Raw genomic sequence first — 21384 nt, 5'->3', positions numbered from 1 at the left:
TTAATGTAGTGCCCAGAGGCACTTACAGAATGTCATGTTGAAAGCGATCCAAATATACAAAAAAATGAATGAATCTTATATTACGCTCAACATGAGTATTCATAACGCTCGTCTTAGGCGTTGGTCAAAGGAGTGGGGGCTGTAGCAATATGCACGTGGTGGTGACACGTGAGAGTTGCACAAAGACATTTAGTTCGTACCACTTGCTGACAACTCCAAGCATGTGTGCACTTTTGTGTCAGGCAGCCTTTGTTCTCCTCGATTAGTCATAACCTAAGAATCGAGCCACATAATGTTATAATACAATAAAATTTACACTTTTAATTATACTTTCTTATGTCTCTGATTACATCTCAATGACTATTAGCGTTCCTCATTCCCTTTAACTGCTTCCCGCAGGAACAAAGAAAAGCATGTTTTATTGGTTCAATCTGAATGGAGTTCCCACAGTTAACACAAGTGCCGCTGTACATCACCAAGCTTCGCTGACCTTGAAACATAAGATCATACAGTCGAAAATTTACCACCTCCCAAATGAAAACTGCTCTTGTAAATTGTGTACCACATGTTCCACCTCGAAAAGGCAACTTGGTCCTTGTTGAGAAACGGTCCTTCGTCTCACGCAGGAATTACGCCGATTGAGGGTACGATTTCACGTTCACACGGCAGCAGATACGAAGATTGCTGTCTTCTGGGATGTCGCGCCCTCCACTTCTTCACTGTATACAATGGCCTCATCCATCCCACAAGTTTCGTATCTAGGAAGTCCAGACCGAAATTGCATTGTTTGCCGAAATGTTTGTTAACATGAAACATTTAGCACCCGCCGAGAAAACCTACGGTAAAGTTTACTTCAGTTATCTGTGCACTAGAAGATAGAAACATTATCGCTGACAGCAAACGGACGCTCATATCATTGTCCGCCTTTGTTCGGAAGAAAGAAGCCACATAGCACGTTTCTCTCAATCTACTTACCTCTACAATACACCAATCATGATGTGTGATGAACAGTTTTCTTATGTTAATAACCTTCTGGAGTCTGTTGCAACAAGAGTGCCTAAAATTATATTACATAGAGTTGAAGAAATATTTCCTTGTCTGAAGGAGACCTCCGTAAGTATAGAAACAAACATAACCAATAGTTATATAAAAAGGTCTCACGTCGTTAAGTTATAATGTGGTTGTGAAAGATTCCCGTGTTGTGTTCATTTTATTATGGCTACCATGAGCATGACTACTACACAGTTAACAGTGTGGAATTATCCTTTATAAATGAAAGGTGTGTATGTATCTATGGAGATTGAATGTCAGATGCTTATGTAAGAGGTTATGTACCTTGGCATCACTACAGTAAGACTCCAGTAGATTTCTTGTTTCATCAACACAAAGTTAATGAATTTTCTTGCCGCACATAATATTACAGCAGTTTCTTATATTCTGGAAATTTTTATGTTGAAAAGATTTGTGAGATACAATTCTATCCTGAATATACTCAGTATTGGCTTGAGGTCACCCCATATTCTATTATAGAATATGCTATTGTAAATTCTAATCCAGTTTATAGCTGCATTTAATGCATATCATCTCAAGGAATTATGTTTAACTCATACTTTTACAGCAGAATTGTTATAAAATCAAGACAGAAAATGATGTGGATGTACTGATTGTAGAAGATTCCGTTGGCTTGAGAATTGATGAGGTTTATACACTATCAACTTTTTCAATAAGAAAGGTAAGCTTCCTTTTAACCACATTATTTATGGTTCTGTACAAATGTATCCATACAGGCATGCTGTTTTTCGGTAACTGTTTTATAAAAAAAACATTTCTGCAAGACAATAATTGTATATGTGTAATAATGTGATATGTGGATTCGGTGAAAGATGAACCTCATTCAGACAGTGAGACTTGTCAAGATGTAAATCAGGTCATCAGTGTAAAAGCTAAGGATGTCTCAAATGTAGAAATTGAGGAACTTCATGTTCCAATAACATTTCCAGTTATAAAGGATGAATAGGAAGTATGTCCCTTAAAGTGTCTCTTGTCCTCATGTGTGTCTGTCCATCCAAATGAAAAAAGTGTCTTCTGATGAATAAATTTTGAAATTGTATCTAAGTTATGAATGGTATCACAGACGATCTTCAGACATTTGTAGATTCTGCGAATTATTCTACACATGGAATCAGAACACTGTGTTTGTTTTTGCAGTACATTCAGGCTCTACCCCGTCCATAACATAACTAATAGTTATAAAAAGTTCTCCAGTCATTATGTCATAATGTGGTTAAAAAAGATACCCGTCTTTTGTTCATTATGTTGTGGCTACCATGAGCATGACCGCTACACAAATTTTTATAATGCTGTTTCTCCTGTGGGGTGGTTAGCAGCAACGTTGAAGTAACCATGTCACTTCCCAGTCTTACATTCAAAATTACAAGGCAGTTCAGCAGAAATGTGTTCTGAAAACCTATTAAATTTTCATGTGATTCTTAAAAATGTTTCTTTCCACAATACTTGAACATAATTGTTCAGGTGGCAACATGTTTACTGTTTGTAGACTGAATGATGTATTTGCATGGCAACCTGCCAGAGAGAACCAAGCTGTCATAAAAACCTGAACATGGAACTACAATCAATGATCATACACATTTATAAAAGTTTCGCTTCCTGACAGGGATCTGTGCTCTGGCAATGCATATCATTTATGCAAGAAGCAGTAACTACTGTAAAGAACGGTAAATAAAGTAAAGTTGTCCTGCCTCATGCAATGTAGGTACTTGGGGGGAGAGGTGGTATAGAACCAACTAATTCTTAACCTTATGGGCTGTGAAGCCCTTCATTGTGCAGTTTTGTCTGTGATACATTATGCTCCCATTTAGACCCAAATATTTACCTCAAAAAACTGTTCTAAAGGACCCTCAATCCATGTCCTCAAAGTGAACAAAACCAAGTTTCACACCCATACAGCACAACTGGCAAAATTACAAGTAAATTTTCAAGGGTTCAGAGACAAGAACTCTTTCTGTTGGATCCAACTGAGTAGGTTCCCTTCACCCGTTTATAAACTGTGGAAGGAAGTAGATCCAGATTCCTAAAGGTAGTGTTCTTTTTAAAAACAGATGATGGACATACTACTGGAATTTAGTGATCTGGATGTCAAAAATCCACTTTTGTGTACTTTAGCCTTTGTTTTTATATTAGGACCTTAATTTAATCTGCTCTTAATTTCATCATGAATTATCATACTGTCCTGTTAATGTAATATATATATTATTAGTAGTGTTTATAATTTGCGAATTATTCACCAGTTATTCAATTTTTACCATTACTTATTACAAGCCGTGCACATTCTCCTTACTACGAAGTGGCCGTTACTGTAATGATCAACAAAATACGATTGCAACAAATAAATATGCATCGATATAACCTGTTCATGTAGTGAAAAGAATTACATACTGCTCGGATGTATTTTGCATCTGGATAGGTTGCCGATATGCATTGCGTGGAAATAATATACTTGAGAAACATGTTTTTAAAAAAAGTTTAATATTTGTGCCAAAGCTATTTGTACAGATAGTGTATTGATAAATATCGGTTTGTAAGGCTCGTTATTTTGACTGAACCAAGTCTGAAAGTGAGGTTATACTCATTAATTAAGTGAGTTCAATCAACATAACGTCGCATATGAAGATGAGCCCGTAGGCTAAAAAACCAAAGTTATCTTCTTCAATAGGTGTCTATGATTGCGACCTACAGGTTTTTAAAGAGTGTGACAAAATTCCTTACATCCGTGGAAGGGTATGTTGTACATAATGTAATGTATATTTGGCTGTTATTGTTCGTTATTTTTCACACATTCATTTCATCGACCATTCACTAGAACAATATATGTCTGTCCAGTGTGATCATCATTATGTGTGATTCCTCGTTTTTATGTAACTTTACTGGGAACCGTAATTTCTCTTCCCAATGTGAAGAAATATATTAATGTATTTACGAAATTGAATTGGTTCACTTTCTCGTGTAAGCAGATCATATTATAGAGACATTTCTGTATTGTATATTATTATTTCCATGAAGATGATCTACTTGCATTTGAGTTAGGTATATATTTGTTTCATTACTAACTAATTGATTCTTAATTTAATATTCTGATAATCCATCTACAGTGAATGTGATATTTGTCTGAGAACGAATTATTCCTGCCCTTCTGGTATCCTGAAGAAAATAATCAGAGATTCAGATGTGTTGAGTATTTTGGACATGTTTATCCAAGTCCAAATCATCCAGGATATCTGTCGGAGGTGGCCATATCATGGGAATTTTCATTCAATATGTCCTGAATCACATTTCACATATGTAGTCATGCCCAAACTTGTTCGGATAATGTTTCTTCCATTTTCATACCCAGGGCTGAACAAAATAGCCTTGAAAGATCTGCAAGTAGCGTGTGGATTTCTTATGTCATCCAGGAAGTTCAGTGTGAAGTTTCCATCTGATGAAATAGCGTCCCACACTGCATTTTTCAGGACGCAGTGCATGGGGATTATCAGTGCCTGAGATATGCATATTCTGTTTATTTATATGTCCATTTATGTGAAACTGAGCTTCAGAGAACAACATATGTTGAATAACTGTTTGCTGTTCTTCTAAATAATAATGAAATGAATCACAAAGGATCACTTAGCTATCTTCATCAACATCCGTTACTGCTTGTTGGATCTGAATTTTATAATCAAACATTTTTGAATCTTTTCTTATGGTTAAAATGGTTGATTGTTTTAATCCTTTAAACCAAGCTCTTGTGGCAGCCATTTTACAGGTTTCCCTTGGCTAAGCACAAGTGCTGTCTGTATATATGTAGAGTTTTCTGGTATCCTCACAAACATCTTTCTGCCAACCCAGGCCTTGAATTTTCAAAATTTTCACACACATTTAAATGGTCGATCTTTTATGACTTTCTCTGTAGTCTCACTCTAAACTCACGCTGCATCATACAACATTTCCAGTTTGATAAAACAAACTGTTTCATACAAAACACACACTGGTCACTTGTGTATGCCAGCTTGCTTATTACTGCTTGCGGAATGTCCCACTTAGGAAGCACTAATAATTGATCAGAAGTCTCTGTCATCTTACATGTTTTATGACACCAAATTTATTAATTTCATTGCACTATATCAGCACATATTGGGATTTGTAACAACAATGTCTTTTCTTGATGATCATATATATATTCTGTAAAACCTGGTTTCCCACCCAAAGGGAAGAACATAGATAAGCACTTTAATGGTTATGCCCTAAAGCTCTTTGCTTCTCTTGGTATGTCCTGATTTTATTTGGTTTGTGTTAATTTCTCTGGTGAAATGTAAGTGGTCAGTAACAAATCATACAAAATCTGCTGTCTTTTGACAAAAAACTTGTGTGTTCATTCCACTATACATTAGTCGGTGAGGTAAGAAATATCGAGCACTCACAGGTTTAAGGGTTAGGCTTTAGGATTCCATGACATTGAAAATTTATGTTGCAATTTTCTTGATGTCCCTCCCAGACTATCAAAATCTGTAGATTAACCCATCAAAATGCAAGCTGTTGCCTATTGTGAAGGAGACTTGAACATTACATTGCCTAAAATTCATTGACTCTTTGAAATATTAATACATTTGTATCTAATGGATTGATTTGTTGAATCTTTCTGGATGAGACAAATGTAAATGTCGTGAGTAGCTTTAGATATGGATGGATTTACTGTCAGTATTATTGAAATGTTGACATTTTAGAGCAAGTTCAAATATCTGTCTGGTAGTAATGTCACTGAAACATGTTGTCTGCAGGATCATTTTATTTCAAGTATACAATCTTCATCTATTGGATATTGGTTGGATCTAGTTAGCATGAACAGATAATGTCATTATCAGCTATTTGATACTACTAAGACTTTAGAACTGATGAAAAAGAAAAAGACTGCTTGATATTTTTTGTCATATCATTGCTAAAAACAATTGAAATCCCTCCATAACATTGCTGACTTCCATTGCGTTATTTTTGCACTTGGAAACATTACAAAAACCTTTTGTCTCTGCATCATAATTGTCCATATTATGTCACAAACTCATCACATGAAAATTCTAGGATTGCCGTCAGCCATGATGTCCCCAGCTGGAACAGTGCTTCAGTCATTTCTCCTCATCCTCAGGGTAATGAATTTTCATACTCTGAGGAGGAGGACAAGGTTGGTTCTTAAAACATCCAACCGCCTGCAAAACCTGGCAGCCCGAGAAGAATTTATTATTCTTTGTTGCTGGCTTCAGATCATTAAAGACATTGCAGTCGGTAGCTGCTGGTAGGGGCACATGGTAACAGGAAATGAGGGGGGGGGGGGGGAATTAAAAATCGGGAATACTTCTGTTTGCAAGGAAAGTAGTTAGATCTGAAACCTAACTTGTGCATTCTGTGTTTAATTTATGGTATACATATTTTAGTTTAGACCCAGAACACCAACATTTTGAAATGAAATGTATAGACAAAGTGGTGGAAGAATGTGACCTCATGCTTTGAACAAATAATGCAAATAATTGAGTGTTCCTCTTGCAGCATACGAGTTTCCTCTGGTTGAAGGAATCTGCTAATTTGTTCAGTCAATAGCAGGTGCTTCAATAACCTGTGCACAAGTCCTTATAGATCGGTTGGCTCGAATAGCTGTCAACTGGTGCAAGGCAACACCATGCACAGAGGTGAGCTGTGTAAGAATCAGTTTGCTGGTAAAAATCAGGGATTGATGAATGCAGTACAATATTGGCAAAAGAAATACTGGATTAAAATTTATAATTTTATTAAATAACCCCCCCCCCTCGACTTTGAAGCCAAGGTCATCTAAATAACATTTTATAATTCAATCCATACTTCAAAGAAAGCACAACACTTCATCACAAGGATCAACTGGTTAATGCTATTTAAGGAAATATTTGCGTTTTACAGCGAGAAAAATACAAAACCCATCAACAGAAAATGATAAGTATGTGCTTGTTAAAGCAGGTGGTAGTTTTCCTCTGTGCTTTTAAGTGTCTGCTTATTCAGACTGGCTGAGAGGCTCACTTATGAACCTATATTGATCATCATTATATGATTTGATTTCTTTCTTGCTACTGATGATGAACACTTGAGGTCACTAGTGTCATTTATAATGTAAACTTATAGTTTGTGTGCTAATTTTTAAATAATATTCCCAGTTTCTCTATATTCCTTGTTTAGCTTGTTAGCCAGCGTTTGGGCCTAGATTTGAAACTGGGACCTGCCGAATACGAAGCAGAAATATTAACCTCTCAACCTTGATATTCAGTGAAAATAGTTGTAATAAGTGTACTTCGTAACCATTTAAACCATTCGACTGTATGATAGGAAAGAATAGGACGTCTCTCATATAACTCTTACGATCTTGTGTTTAAGTTTCATCTTTCCGTAGGTTGGCTACAAATCGAGATATTTCGACTAATATAAATAGAAGAGATGTGGTTTGTCTGAATATATTATAAACTATTAATTACAAATGTTGGCCATGTAGCATTATATCGTATTTCGAAATATTCTGTGAATTGACTGACTAGACGTTTCCTGTCTTGTTTTAAACCATTTCACATACTGGACTTCTTAAATGCTGAAAATATTTCTAAGTCGGATCAACAATCGATTTACGTATTGGGTAGATGTATTTCGATTGTTTCCATGTGCATCATATGCGAGTTCGGTTAACCTTCAGAGTGGTGAGTGATTTTGACTGCTTTGTGGGGACGCATATTTGTGGAAAATTGGATCAGAGTTTCATTAAATTCCGTTTTATTTGATTTATACTTTGTAGCGTTTACACAATATTGTTAGGTTCTTGAGATATGTAGATTAAGAGGATATCTGAGTGAAGTTCATTGTGTGCGCCCTTCACTTCATGTATATCTTTCAATTTGTACTGTGATTGAAATCAGCATTGAATACCGTGCGTAGCACACAGTGTGTGCATTTAAATTACTTTTATTTATTTTTTTATATTTAGCTGTTATGTCAGGCATGCATTATTCAGAGTACAACTATTTCCCTCAATTTTTGAGATATCTAACACAATTTTATAATTTAGTTTTAATTTTACAGCAGTACATGGATATAATCAAAATGGAAAATGATGATGATGTAAGTGAAAAAGATTGCATTGCCATGGTAACTGATGAGGTTAATGTTCAATCAGCACTTTCCATAAAGGAAGATGAAACTGAGGTAAGCCTTGCTTTCAGATGAGATTTCTTTCTGCCCATTTCTACACATGCTTGTGTTTGTTTGTGTTTACAATATGAGTTATTATTAGCTGTGGAACAGTTATAAAGAGAGAACATTGCTGTACCTTTATAACCTAACTCTGATTTGCTCCTGTAGTGCTCCAGACCTGTAAGAATAATAGAAAATTACAGTCTGAATTGGGTAGTGTACATATGTATATATATTCGTTATTTTAATTTGTAATACAAAGTAACATAGACTCCTTTTTCAGGCTTGTAGAAGAACTGTGGCCCAGTAAATGTAAATAAATACTAAACAGTCTAAGATGTTACAAATTAAATATAATGCTCTTGTTCATATTTGTATCTTGTTTGAAAGCATGTGTGCATGCACGAACACACTCATGCATGTGTATGTGTGTGAGAGAGACGTTAACAATAGTAATAATTGTGTTTATCTGGATATTTTTACAACTACGAATTTCTTTCCATTTTCCATTTAATTTGTTTTACATCTTTTTTAGATTGATATTCATATTATGTTTCCACTTACAATTCTTATGATAAACCTGTTTTGACAGAATCTTATATTATGGTGTGAAGTATTTTTCATAAATTACAACCCTGCCCATTTTATTTTTTCTTTCGTTACTTTAACAGCACAAGCTAAAGTAAACGTGTCTGTTCTCACAAACTATTTGGTAATGTACACTGTAATGGTATTGAAGTGGTAGTTTGTTTATTGTGTTATTGGGTTATAATATATGTCCCTATATACACTGAATTACTACTACGCCACTGTGACTTGCTAAAAGTAGTTAAAAAGGTTACACGCAACAGTTAGTGTAAGGAAAAATATATTTCCAATTCCATTTTCTTATTACATGTCTGTCACTGTTAGTGTCCTCTGAACTCCAAACATCCGTGGCTTTGTTGTGTCTTCGTGTTAAGGCTGGATGCTCGTATGTTGTCGGGTTGGTATGGTTCCTCCTAAGTAGATATGTTTACTGCATTTTGTGATCTTGCTTCTTGCTGTGTGTTCCGTTGATACAATCTTCTGTGATAATAGATGTCTGTGGAGTAAATGAGATCTGCAAAGATATATGTAAAAAATAATTCATATATATTTAAATCTCTGTAAGAATTATGTTGTGCATTAACACTTACAGTTGGTGTTGTGGGTTTCATATGTCATCTATTGTGGGGAAGTGTACTGCGTTGTGTATCATGGCATATTGTCATGCTGTATGTCCTAGGTACAAGGGGAGTTTGAAATATAATCGTATTGGCAACACTGCTCATCTTCAGTTGCCTTCATCGAGATGGCACTTGTTCTGTTTTGTTTAGCTATTAATACAAATATTGTCATTTTCCAAATCGTGTGTGTCTGTGAAAGCTCTTGTAGAAAATACCTGTTTTGCAGTGGTGGAACAGAATGGCATTTCATATGATTTAAGGCAGAGATGTGCAATAGAATTGTGTGTGAAGCTCGGAAAAAGTGGTGAAGAGACGTTAAAGGTGTTACAGAAAGAATGAGCCGAGCTAGAATGTTTCAGTGGTTGAACCATTTTAAAGATGGATACAAAAGGGTGGTTGAAGGCGATCAAAGTGGGAGACGAAGCACCATCATCTGGAAAAGTGATGCTGATATTGTTTTCTGACTCAAAGGGCATTATTCTTCACCACTGCCTACCTCAGAAGCTATGTGTGAGTGGTGTTTACTATGCAAATACACTTAAAATTCATTTGGGGATCATAATTCAGAAAGAAGTGACCGGAATTCACAACGTAAAGGTGGTGTCTGCTTCAAGACAATGCATGACCACATATTGCACATGTGGCCAGGGCTGCGGAGTTGGTAAAAATGTACCGACTCCTACCTCTTTATAAACTCTTAAGAACACTTTCGCTACCGAGTGAGCCGCCAGCATCCTCAAGCTTAGTGAGATTCAACGACACATTGAGGCACATGGTCTGGTAATAATACTTTGAACATTGGCTCCAGGCACCTTAAGAATACAAACTGTCTATTAATCAAGCGATTTCTGCAATAACTATCAGACGTATATAGGTTATAAGTCTAAAAAGTAGCCTGATGATCCACGTGGTGGTGCTGAAACCTTTTGTGGTACCATGTACCATTTTAGTAGGTTCTCCATTATTAATAAATATTGAGCTTTTATGAAGGACCCAGAGTCGGAGGTTTTAATACTGACTCCACAGCCGTGCATGTGGCGAAGGAGGCGATACCAGACATCGGTGGACCACCTGTAGAACACCCACCCTACAGTTCAGATCTTGCTCCATGTGATTTTTGGGCATTTCCAGCGCTTGAACATGACACTGAAGTTAAACAAGCTACCGCCGCTGCCTTCTTATTACAGATGGCTTCCAGTATGTGTTAACTAATTGATCTTTGTAATGCGAATGTGTGCTTTTTTCTTTGAGGCAGGTATTAACTGAATTATTCAATGATATTTAGACGACTTCAGCTATAAAGGGTTAGGGGAAGAAAATTCATTGATGCTTTTTGACTGTTGATTATAGAGCACAATAGTTGGAACAGTGAAGGAAATAATGGGGACTGGAGAAGACTGCTTTATGAGGAACTTGGTAATCATTTGTCTACATCAAATGTCAATTATTATTATCACATCAAGGAGGATGAATCAGGAATGTAAACATTAGAAATGCATACAAGAATTCAGTTACAAAACCTGAATTGAAGGGATCCCTTGGGGTATCAAGACATAGATTGGAGGATAATATTAAAATAGTTCTTAAAGAAATACGTTGATGAGCACAAGGACTGGATCCTTGTGGCTAAGGTTAGCAACCAGTGGCAGGCTCTTTGAACTCACTCTGTAAACCTGTGGGCTCCGTATATGCGGCTAATGTCTTGACTGCCTGGGGACTAGTCTGTTCAGCAGGCTTAGTTCAGTAAAGAAATAAATAATTCCATTTTAAATGTTTAATGTTTTTAGTTCTTCTTGAGGGTGTTGGTACAGGATATGAGTTAACAGTTGTAATCTAATTGTTTCAGTCCAGATATATATAGATGCTATTTTATTATGCTTACTGTAATTATCAGCTCCTCCAAGTTACCTGTCACCCAAAAAGGTTATCGATCCTTGCTCTCTCCTGTCTAATTGTGTTATGATTACGTTTTACATTGAAATTGTAAGTGGACAAAACGTGGTCATGATTGGCATCAGGTATGGAGGTTTTGCATAAGTTCCTTTTTCTTAAAGTTGTACCTGGTTCATAGAATGAGACTTGTGTAACGTCTTCTTTCGCAGATGATGAATATAAAACTTGAGGATTTTGCAGATACACATGAAGAGGAGGATCCTCTAGGAGAACTTCCATTAATAAAGCCTGAACATGAAGTGAGTTTCACATTTTTATGCACTTTTAAGAAATATTTAGGATTACGTATTGTGTGTCTCTTGTCCATCTCCACATGAAGCAATTCTATTCAGGTGATTGGATTTTGAAGTGTCCTTTGAAAATGGTGCCAGAGAACTGAATTTTATTGCTTAGTTTTGTGAAATACCATTTTAATTTTGTGTTGCATAATTTTAAAACATATGAAATTAAATATTGCCCTAACTGAGAAATATTTTAGAAAATCTTGTATAATTTGTGGGCTTTGTATTGAAAATACTGCCTGCGATTGAATTTCTTATACAATTCACAGGAACTATGAATGTTTTAAGATTATCTTTTATTTCTTTTGTAAGTTGATGCAAATTGTACTCATATAGTAGAACAGTGTTGTCATTTCTGTTTGGCATTATTAACTCTTTCCATATGGAAAGCTAAAATTGAGTGTGTAATAATAAACTTTGATAAGGAGATAAATTTGCAGCCATGGAGACTTTTAATTAAGGAATAATTTGTGTCATAGCATATTCTGCCTTGTTTTTGACTTTGTTTCAGTATACCCAAATATTATCCTTTACTCTATTGGTTTGGCACATATTTAATTAAGCTATAGGTGACATGGAAAGCTATAGGTGACAGATTGCAAAGGCCATACTACCTGAGCAGAGTCGATCATATTCGGAAAGTTAGGAGCAGAAAACAAAGAACAGATATCGGAAAATATTCCTTTGTAAATAGGACCATCCAACATTGGAACTAGCTACCTGCTGAGGTTTTAGGGACTCTCTCCTGTAAACCAAGTACGTTTAGGAAGAAGGTTAGGAAAGTGATAAATGAGGTGAAGTAAAGGGAATAGATGGGTGGGTGCAGTGAAGGGGGGTAAATTGGGGTGAGGATGGGAAGGCTTCATAAGTGTAGTGAAGTGAAGAGAAGGTCCTGATGAAACGTGTGATTCATTACTGTTACTGACTTATGTCTAGTTGGTATTCATTTTTAAGTTATGTACTTTAGGTTATATGGTTTTGTAATATTATGAGTTGTTTTATTTTGAGTGTGGTGTGTTGTTTTGTTGTGTCTTATTGTTCTTGTTGTGCCTTATGTTTTTTGTGTCTCATTGTTTTTGTTGTGTCATGTCTTTTTGTCTTACTGTATTGTTGTGTCTCATTGCTTTGTTGTGTCTTATTGTTCTTGTTGTGCCTTATGTTTTTTGTGTCTCATTGTTTTGTTGTCTTATTTTTGTTGTGTCTTATGTCTTTTTGTCTTACTGTTTTGTTGTGTCTCATTGTTCTGTTGTTTCTTATTGTTATTGTTTGTGTTGTCTTATGTTTTTTGTGTTATTGTTTTGTTCTGTTTCATTGTTCTGTTGTTATTATTTTTGTTGTCTTATGTTTTTTGTGTCTTATTGTTTTGTTCTGTCTCACTGTTCTGTTGTTTCTTATTGTTTTTGTTGTCTTATGTGTTGTTGTGTCTTATTGTAGGACCACTGCCACCGGGTAAAAACCCATTTGCAGTCAAATAAATAATAATAATAATAATAATAATTCAAATATTTAAGAAGTTAACTTGACTTCATATATAAAGTGGGCAAGGAGGGAGGAATGTTAATGTGATGCTCTGCTCAGCATTTCTGTCCAAAACATACAAAATGTAATTTCATTATTGTGTGTACTTTATTACTAGTGTGTACATGTAACTATCGAATAAACCCTGTAACACAATGTTTAGTGACCATTGAATATGTGCATTTACCTTCTGATTACATAAACCAAGCCATAATCAGTTCAGGCATTACCACTGCTTTGGCATGAACATGCCAAGTAAACTAATGTTGATGTCTTTGGTTTCATATTACGTGGAGAGTATACTATTACAGTGATATTTGTGTTAGAAAAATCCTTTTCATAGTAATGCTTTTGATAGTTTAAGGAAGAAAATCTTCATCAAGAAGCTGCTATGATAGAATATTGTTGTTTTTATGGACTTTGTCCATAGTTTGATATTCTGAAACAAAACTGTTATATTTCAATAGCTGGATCTGCTGCTGTCTTAAAGTGAAAATGCCTATTCTGTTGGTTCCCATAGAAAAGTTGTATTAGTCCCTTGGGATTAGTCCCTTGTATGGGAGGAGAGCAGATGTAGTTCTCAGAACGCACTGATCGTGTTTTAAAATATCAAATGATGGACCATGTCAAGAAAATCAGCAATTTTAAATAAACTCCACCATCTTCAGTGTCCTTTAATGAAGTTCTGCAGCTGCTATTAATTTGATTCAGTCCAATTGCATTGATAATTATTCCATTTCATGCAGTGAGAGAGCACAGTCAAGACTCATAATGAGTATGGTTATTTTACAGGACTCCATCAATTTACAGAAAGTTGTACCTGATTCTTATGGTGAAACGTGTCTCGAGTCTTCTTATGATGACAATCAAGTCACCAATATCAAAGTTGAGGATGGCGGAGGTGTGAAAGAGGAGGAGGATCCTCTCTTGATAACATCTCCAGTAATAAAGGCGGAGCATGAGGTGAGTTGTGTGAGCATTGTTAGATACATTGCTTCTCCATTTGTCTGTCCACATGAAGCAAATCTGCTCTGCTGATAGATCTTGAAGTGTCCGTTGCAAACTAGTGCAAAGGAATTGTATTTTTGCTTACTGTTTGTCGAATGTAGCTTCTGTTTTGTGTTATATTTATCTTAAGATGTGTGATATTAAATATTGTGAAATACAATAAGTGTTTTAAACAGATGTTGCAACACAACACTTTGATAGTTTGTCCAGACTTTCCAGTAAGCCTTGTTTTGATGCTATTTCTTCCCATTGAATTCTATGCTCATTTTTGTGGGTCTGTGAATGTTTGAAGGTTTTCTCCAGCTGTCTTTTCCCCCCTTTCTTTCCTTCTTCCTTTAACCTTAATGCAGTGTGGAGGGAGGAACATAGATTGCAGATGTTTTAGAATAGGGTATTGAGCCGGATATTTGGGCCTAGTAGGGAAGACGATGGGGTATGGAGAAAATTGCATACTAATGAGTTAAAAAATTTGTATTACTACCTCAGTATTATCAGGGTGATTAAGTCAAGAAGAATGAGATGGGTGGGGCACGTAGCGGACATGGATGGGACAAGAGGTGTTCACCGGGTATTGGTTGGGAAGCCTGAGGGTAAGAGACCGCTGGGGAGACCTAGACGTAGATGGGAGGATAATCTCAGGCGGGATCTATGGGAGATAGGAGTTGAAGGAGACTGGATTTTTTTGACCAAGTCATGGAGCATGGTTACTTCAATGATGAACCTTAAGGTTCCATAAGCCATCTAGCTAGTTATATATAAAATTGTCCCTACAAATTCTGTTGTTTTCTATGTATAGTAACATCTCAAAGAATATTATTTTTGTGTGTACGTAAAATAATATTCATTAAAATTAAATATTGTTGAGGATGAATCTACCATTCATACAATCTCATTGTTAAATTAAAATTAAATCCGTGGTGTAACAGCTCCAGAGAGCCAAAGCCGACTAGGTTGACTGCTGGCCTCATGTTCACATGCCTAAGCAGAAGCGAAGGATCATCGAAATAGATATAGGGTGATGTGTGGCCAGCACGACGAACCCCCAGCCATTGCTAGCTATCCTGACTGGAATACGCTACTCATTGTAGCTCCCCAATTTCCTTACGATGCTGGGTTGGCACCGGTCCCATACACTGGTTGATAGATCATGAGAAAATTTCTTCTCTCCCGAGACTCGAACCAGCAAGCATTCTGTATCGCCGGTCCGAAGCATGAAGCCTCAGACCGCGCGGCTACGGTGTGGGACAATCTCATTGTTACTAAATTAATTTATAAATTAGAATGATATAACTTCATCAAGGTGAAGGTGTCATTGCTCTGATGACAGAGGCAGCAAGCACCTCTGAAACATCAGTAAACTTCTGTCAGATTACGCAGAAGACAACCATCTTCATACTAGGTGCTTTGAGAAACTTTATTTATGTTCTTATCTGTTTGTATGTATGTACAAATGTATCCATACAGGCATGCTGTTTTTCAGTAAGTGTTTTATAAAAACAACATTTCTGCAACACAATAATTGTATATGTGTATGGTGGTTTTACAGAACTGTATGGGTTCGGTGAAAGATGAACCTCTTTCAGACAGTGATATGTCTCGGGATGGAAATGAGGTCATCAGAGTAAAAGCGAAGGATGTATCAGACATAAAAATTGAGGAACATCCTATTCCAATAACAAATCAAGTTATTGAGGATGAACAGGATATATGTCCATTAAAGTGTCATTTGTCCTCGTGTGTGTCTGTCCATCCAAATGAAAAATAGAAATTGTGTCTAACTTATGAAAGGTATCACAGACGATCTTCAGACATTTGTAGATCCTGATAATTATTCTACAGATAGATTCAGACCACTGTGTTTGTTTTCGCAGTATACTCAGTCTCTACCCCTTCCTTCTGAAGTAAGGATATGGTATGCTGAATTACCAGATTGTACTCACAGTAGATCTTATTTAGGATAGATGTACATGTACCGGGTCTACAATTTATGAGGCTGCGGTCGTGCTTGCATTGCGTGGTCGGCCGGTGCTCTGTTGATGTGGTCGGGTGTTGTGCGTGTTCCTCTGGTGGGTGACCCGCGAATCAGTTACAGTGCCGCTAGTAACAGTGAACTACGAATATTTCTCGTCACTAAGACATGTTATTACATTAATTGTTCTTACCTTAAATCACAAAAGATGTTCTAAGTGACTTCCTTGTGCTTGCAAGCAAGCAAGCTTCACACCACGTTAGCATGTTTCAAAATACTCGATGGAGCTCTTCTTGGGATATTGCCGAAATGAATTGTCGAATGTTTTCTGTAAGTGCTTCTGCAGTGTGCGGATAAATTGACACGTTATGTAAATTTTATACATAGACCGTTCTTCCAAGAAATGACCGATAAAGAAAAGACTTACAGTTTCTTCTAAATGTTTTGAACATGAAATTGGTGGAAATATGTTTTTATAAAAATTAAAACTTTTAAGAAGTGGTCATCTTGGTAGTTCAACTATAAAGTTTGGAAAGTAGTATATTGGAACAGTCATTATTACTGTAGACTGTACATCACTTCGTCTGAACAGATAATTTTATTTGTTTTCTGTTACTTATTAAGGCATGAAGTTGTGCTGGAATTCTTCTTGACAAATAGAGAAACCTAAAGATCAGGTTTATTTATTTAGGTTATTTTTTGAATTTATGTTCTCGTTAGCAAATCATGACTTCATATATCCCCACTTCTTGATACTTTGACTCTGATTGGTTAACTCTTGCTTGCCTGTTACAGAAAGCCCAATCATTTTGCTATAGGTTTTCTAATAAGAAGTCTGGCTGGATACAAAGAACTTGAGTTTGTATGTTATGATATAGGTTGAGAATCCAGGGATAGTTGGCATACATGATTTTCTTCTATTCTGTGCATTAGAGATTATTTTTTGAACCTCTTAAGTACCGTGCTGTCATTAAGGAGTCCATTTGATATGTGTCCGAGTTCAGGCCTGACCAGAAACCCAACTTTTTGTTACAATTATCAAGGAACTAAATGAACTAGTAATTGTACATCTTCCTATCCCACTGCATCTAGAGTATTATACGAGGCGCGTCCCAAAAGTAAGTTTCCCACTCGTCCCACAGCTAGCAAACCTTATATTGAGCGAAGCGACTGTGCATACGTGATAGAGCAATGACGTAGCATGGCGCATGCACTAACGGTACTTCCCGCGTTCTCACAGTAGCATCGTTGCAGCTGTTGAAGATGGAGGTTCTTATTCCAGCTCCCGCCGACTGTGAAGTGCGGTCAGTGATAACGCTAGGCCGCACACGGCTCGACGGACAGCAAGTCTCCTGCAGGAGTTCAGCTGGGAGGTGTTTAATCATTTACCCTACAGCCCGGACCTCGCTCCCAGTGATTTCCATCTTTTCCTACACCTCAAGAAATTCCTGTCCGGTCAGCGTCAGTGTTTTGAGAATGACAGAGAGGCGGAGATGGTTGTCACACAGTGGTTCCAATCCCAGGCGGCAGACTTCTACGACACTGGTATTCAAAAGTTGGTCCCACGGTATGACAAATGTCTCAATTCCGGTGGCGAATATGTTGAAAAATAGCTGGACACTTGCTGTATCTGTTGCAATAAATATTTCCATGAAATTGTGTTTTGTTTCTGTAAACGGCCCCAGGGAAACTTACTTTTGGGACGCGCCTCGTATTTGCCAAGTTTGTGTGCTTACCTTTTAATACAGTGACCTACCATTCAAAGATAGAACACATTATGCGATGGAAGACCATGGGTTGAATTCAGGGGCTTCAAAATATTTAATCTCTTGCTGTAAGTAGCCAACAAGTGATTGAACCAACAAATTTACATGTAGCTGTCCCACTGTGTAAAAAGATGTGTTCACTATGGAATTCAGATCCAACTTGGTACAGAGTAAGTACCAAGATAACTGAGTGACTTGGCATTGATTGTTTGAGTATGATGTTAAATTGGGGGCTGAAGTTTGAGGTCAGGGGCTCCAGATTATGTCACATACCTCAGTGAATTAACCGTTGTAAACTGCAATGTGGACTTCAAATTCTTGCATGCCCTCCACTAACTTTGGGTGAGGTAATGGGATTTGGTAGAAAAACCTATCATGTTGCTTTGAAACTCATTCTTCTTCTTTTTTATGATAAGTTTATCATAATTCTCATCTCTTTTCTTCAGCAGAGTCCTCAGAAAGAACATGAAGTTAAGCATGGTGGGGGACATCCCAATTCCTGTGATGTATGCAGTAAAACATTCTCTTCTCCAAGTGCTCTAAAGAGACATCAGCTCACACATAGTGGAGAATATCCATTCCCTCATGATTTGAAGATACATGAACGTGTACATAGTGGTGAGCGGCCATTTTTGTATGATATGTGTAATAAATCATTCACCCAGAAGAGTCAGCTGAAACACCATCAAGTCATACACAGTGGAGAGCGTCCATTTACCTGTGACGTGTGTAGTAAGTCATTCACTCGGAAGAATAATCTGGAACGACATCAAGTCATACACAGTGGAGAGCGTCGATATACCTGTGACATGTGTAATAAATCATTTACTCAGAAGACTAATCTGAAAAAACATCAAGTCATACACAGTGGAGAGCGTCCATTTACCTGTGACGTGTGTAATAAATCATTTGCTCGTAAGTGTCATCTGAAAGAACATCAAGTCATACACAGTGGAGAGCGTCAATATACCTGTGACTTGTGTAATAAATCATTCACTCAGAAGACTCAGCTGAAAGAACATCAAGTCATACACAGTGGAGAGCGTCCATTTACCTGTGACGTGTGTAATAAATCATTTGCTCGTAAGTGTCATCTGAAAGAACATCAAGTCATACACAGTGGAGAGCGTCAATATACCTGTGACGTGTGTAATAAATCATTCACTCGGAAGACTCAGCTGAAACACCATCAAGTCATACACAGTGGAGAGCGTCCATTTACCTGTGACTTGTGTAATAAATCATTCACTCAGAAAAGTAGTCTGAAGACACACCTTTTATTACAGTCATAACCAGTGATGTGTGTGACAGATCATTCCGTCAGTGGAGTCGTCTGAAGAAACATTAGAGCATGTAACATGGAGCTCCAACACCCCTTATAATTTTTCAAAAATTGAAAAAATTAATTTTTGTGTTTATAATTTGTAACACTTTGTTTCCTCTGTATCATTTTTTTAATATTGCCCCTTACGTTGTCATTATCTGCTAATCGGCTGAACTGACAATAAGTCCGCGGGCGAGGAGTGCGAAGCAGAACGGGGCTATCATCCGGCTGCAAGGATTTCAGCGCGGCTGGCCGGTCCAAAGTTGTGAGGTGGAGTGAGGGTAGTTCACTGTTCCAGTACGAATCAGAGCTGCAGTCCCCTCAGCCGGCTTACAGTAAACACGCTTGCCCGTTACCGCGTGGTTTAGACTGGTTTCGTGGTTATTGTTAATGAGTGTTGAATAATTCTGTGTGCTGACTATTTTTTGCTCTGATAATGATAATGAGCAAAGGAAGTGCATCTTATTTACAGCAAATTACTTTTTCTAAATTGTCTTTGACTGAAAAAAGCGATGTAAAAAATTATGGCCATCCTCTTCCAAACTTAGGAATAGTCAAAACATCATTGAGCACGTATAGGTTTTCTCCTGATGTAAATTTATTTATGTTGTTATGTGTTGAAAAACTATTCTGATTTTTCTGCTGTGCGCAGCACTACCACTGCTCGGACTCACGAGCCGCCACTGGTTTTTACTTTGTTATTAATAGGACAGTGCTTCTTTTATTGAGTTATATTCCTCTGTTTTCTGTTTAGCTCCTCTGTGCATAATATGTTGTTAATCTTGATAAAATTACTTGCTGTGTAATCTTTAATGGTAAACACAATAGACTTATTAGTTTATGAGTAAAATGTAAGTGCGTAATTTTACCCAGGGCCTTGGCCAAAAATAAGACTGGGAATTTTGTATTGTTATGTATTTTTAAAGAATGCCCATCGGAAGATTAATTGTTTATGTAACAGACATTTCTTCATACTCCAGACAGTACATAAAGCATGTAGTTGTACATTCAGAGGTCAGAGTTAAGCTGATTTTTATTTACAGTATGTCATTTTGGGTCCATATCCTCTGTAGAGGAACTCGAGTTATCTGACAGCTGAAATCAAGCAATATTTTGTTGTTGAAGATGATTGTCTTCTGGGATGTTATGCCATGTGGTCTTGTAGAAGTTTGTCGTTGATAGCTGCCTCTGCCCTGAAGATGGAGGCAGCAAAGTAATCTGAAACTCTTGCAGTTTTCTTCCAGACTACATGACGTTACATTCACGAAGATGGTCGTCTAATACTTGCTACTCTGGGAGCCTGAAATATGACGTTGTTTGCTGTTGTTGGCAGCGTAAATAGTTAAGTACGCAGCAGAAAATAGGTACATAAGGAAGTTGATAAACTTTGTGTTTGATTATACATACAATGTGTTATTTGCTGTGTTTGTATCTTTGTAGGAGTGATGTAACATCTAGAGTAACTCAGTTGCACTTTCAATAAATGAATGCTAAGACCAGTTCAGAATCACAAAGAACCTGTTCTAAAAGTATTCCATGCTGGAATGTAAGACCTGTTCGTCTGTTATTTCTGTATTTGGTTTGTGCTGTTACAACAATGTTTTTAGGAAACCTGAAAGATGTAGATGGATCGTAATGAAGCAGGGTGGGAGGTTTGAGTGTGGATTCATGTGGTCCATTGGTGAACATGGTTATGAGCCTTCTTTTTATGGCTCGCTTTAATTTGTTCTTTTTCTTCTACTAGAGCAACGGCGAGTTTGAGGCATTGCGACAGTGGGAAAGGCCGTGGTGGGCCCTGGACTGTAAACCAGCGAAATTTTAATTCCACGCAGGAAACCTGCGGATTCAAATCGCGACTTCCAGATTGAGGTGCACATTTACTACAGACCTCTCAGGATACACTTAAGGCCGTTCTTTTGTTTACTTCACGGTCCTTTGTGTGTGCTGTTTATTTAACGACGCTGCTGCTAGTGGCTCGGTTGATGAGTGCCGAACGACGTGTTGGTGAGCGAGTAATGAATTGGGTATGGTGTGGAAGGAAGTGGTCGTGGCTTACTTAAATTCGGCTTACAGTCACAGCATTTGCCATGGGAAACCTCAGTGTGGC

General features: G+C 37.1%; 1 protein-coding gene across 1 annotated transcript in view; it reads left to right on the top strand.

Moving 5' to 3' along the window:
• Positions 1–20776, top strand: part of LOC110840013 (uncharacterized) — a 32111-nt gene extending 11335 nt beyond the window's left edge. Inside the window, exons 4-9 of the mRNA XM_087350745.1 lie at positions 627–1113; positions 1619–1732; positions 8140–8262; positions 11561–11650; positions 14003–14173; positions 18400–20776. Of these exons, the coding sequence (XP_087206871.1) occupies positions 994–1113; positions 1619–1732; positions 8140–8262; positions 11561–11650; positions 14003–14173; positions 18400–19245 (1464 nt within the window). The 5' untranslated portion in view covers positions 627–993 and the 3' untranslated portion in view covers positions 19246–20776. The remainder of the gene's footprint in view (positions 1–626; positions 1114–1618; positions 1733–8139; positions 8263–11560; positions 11651–14002; positions 14174–18399) is intronic.
• The last annotated feature ends 608 nt before the right edge of the window (positions 20777–21384 follow it).

This window comes from Zootermopsis nevadensis, unplaced genomic scaffold (genome assembly GCF_977971745.1).
Source record: "Zootermopsis nevadensis isolate Lab colony 2312 unplaced genomic scaffold, Znev_1.0 Znev_ptg000017l, whole genome shotgun sequence".
Taxonomy (NCBI): Eukaryota; Metazoa; Arthropoda; class Insecta; order Blattodea; family Termopsidae; genus Zootermopsis; species Zootermopsis nevadensis.
Note: the sequence above shows the minus strand (reverse complement) of the source record. Positions and strands in the feature narration are given on the sequence as shown.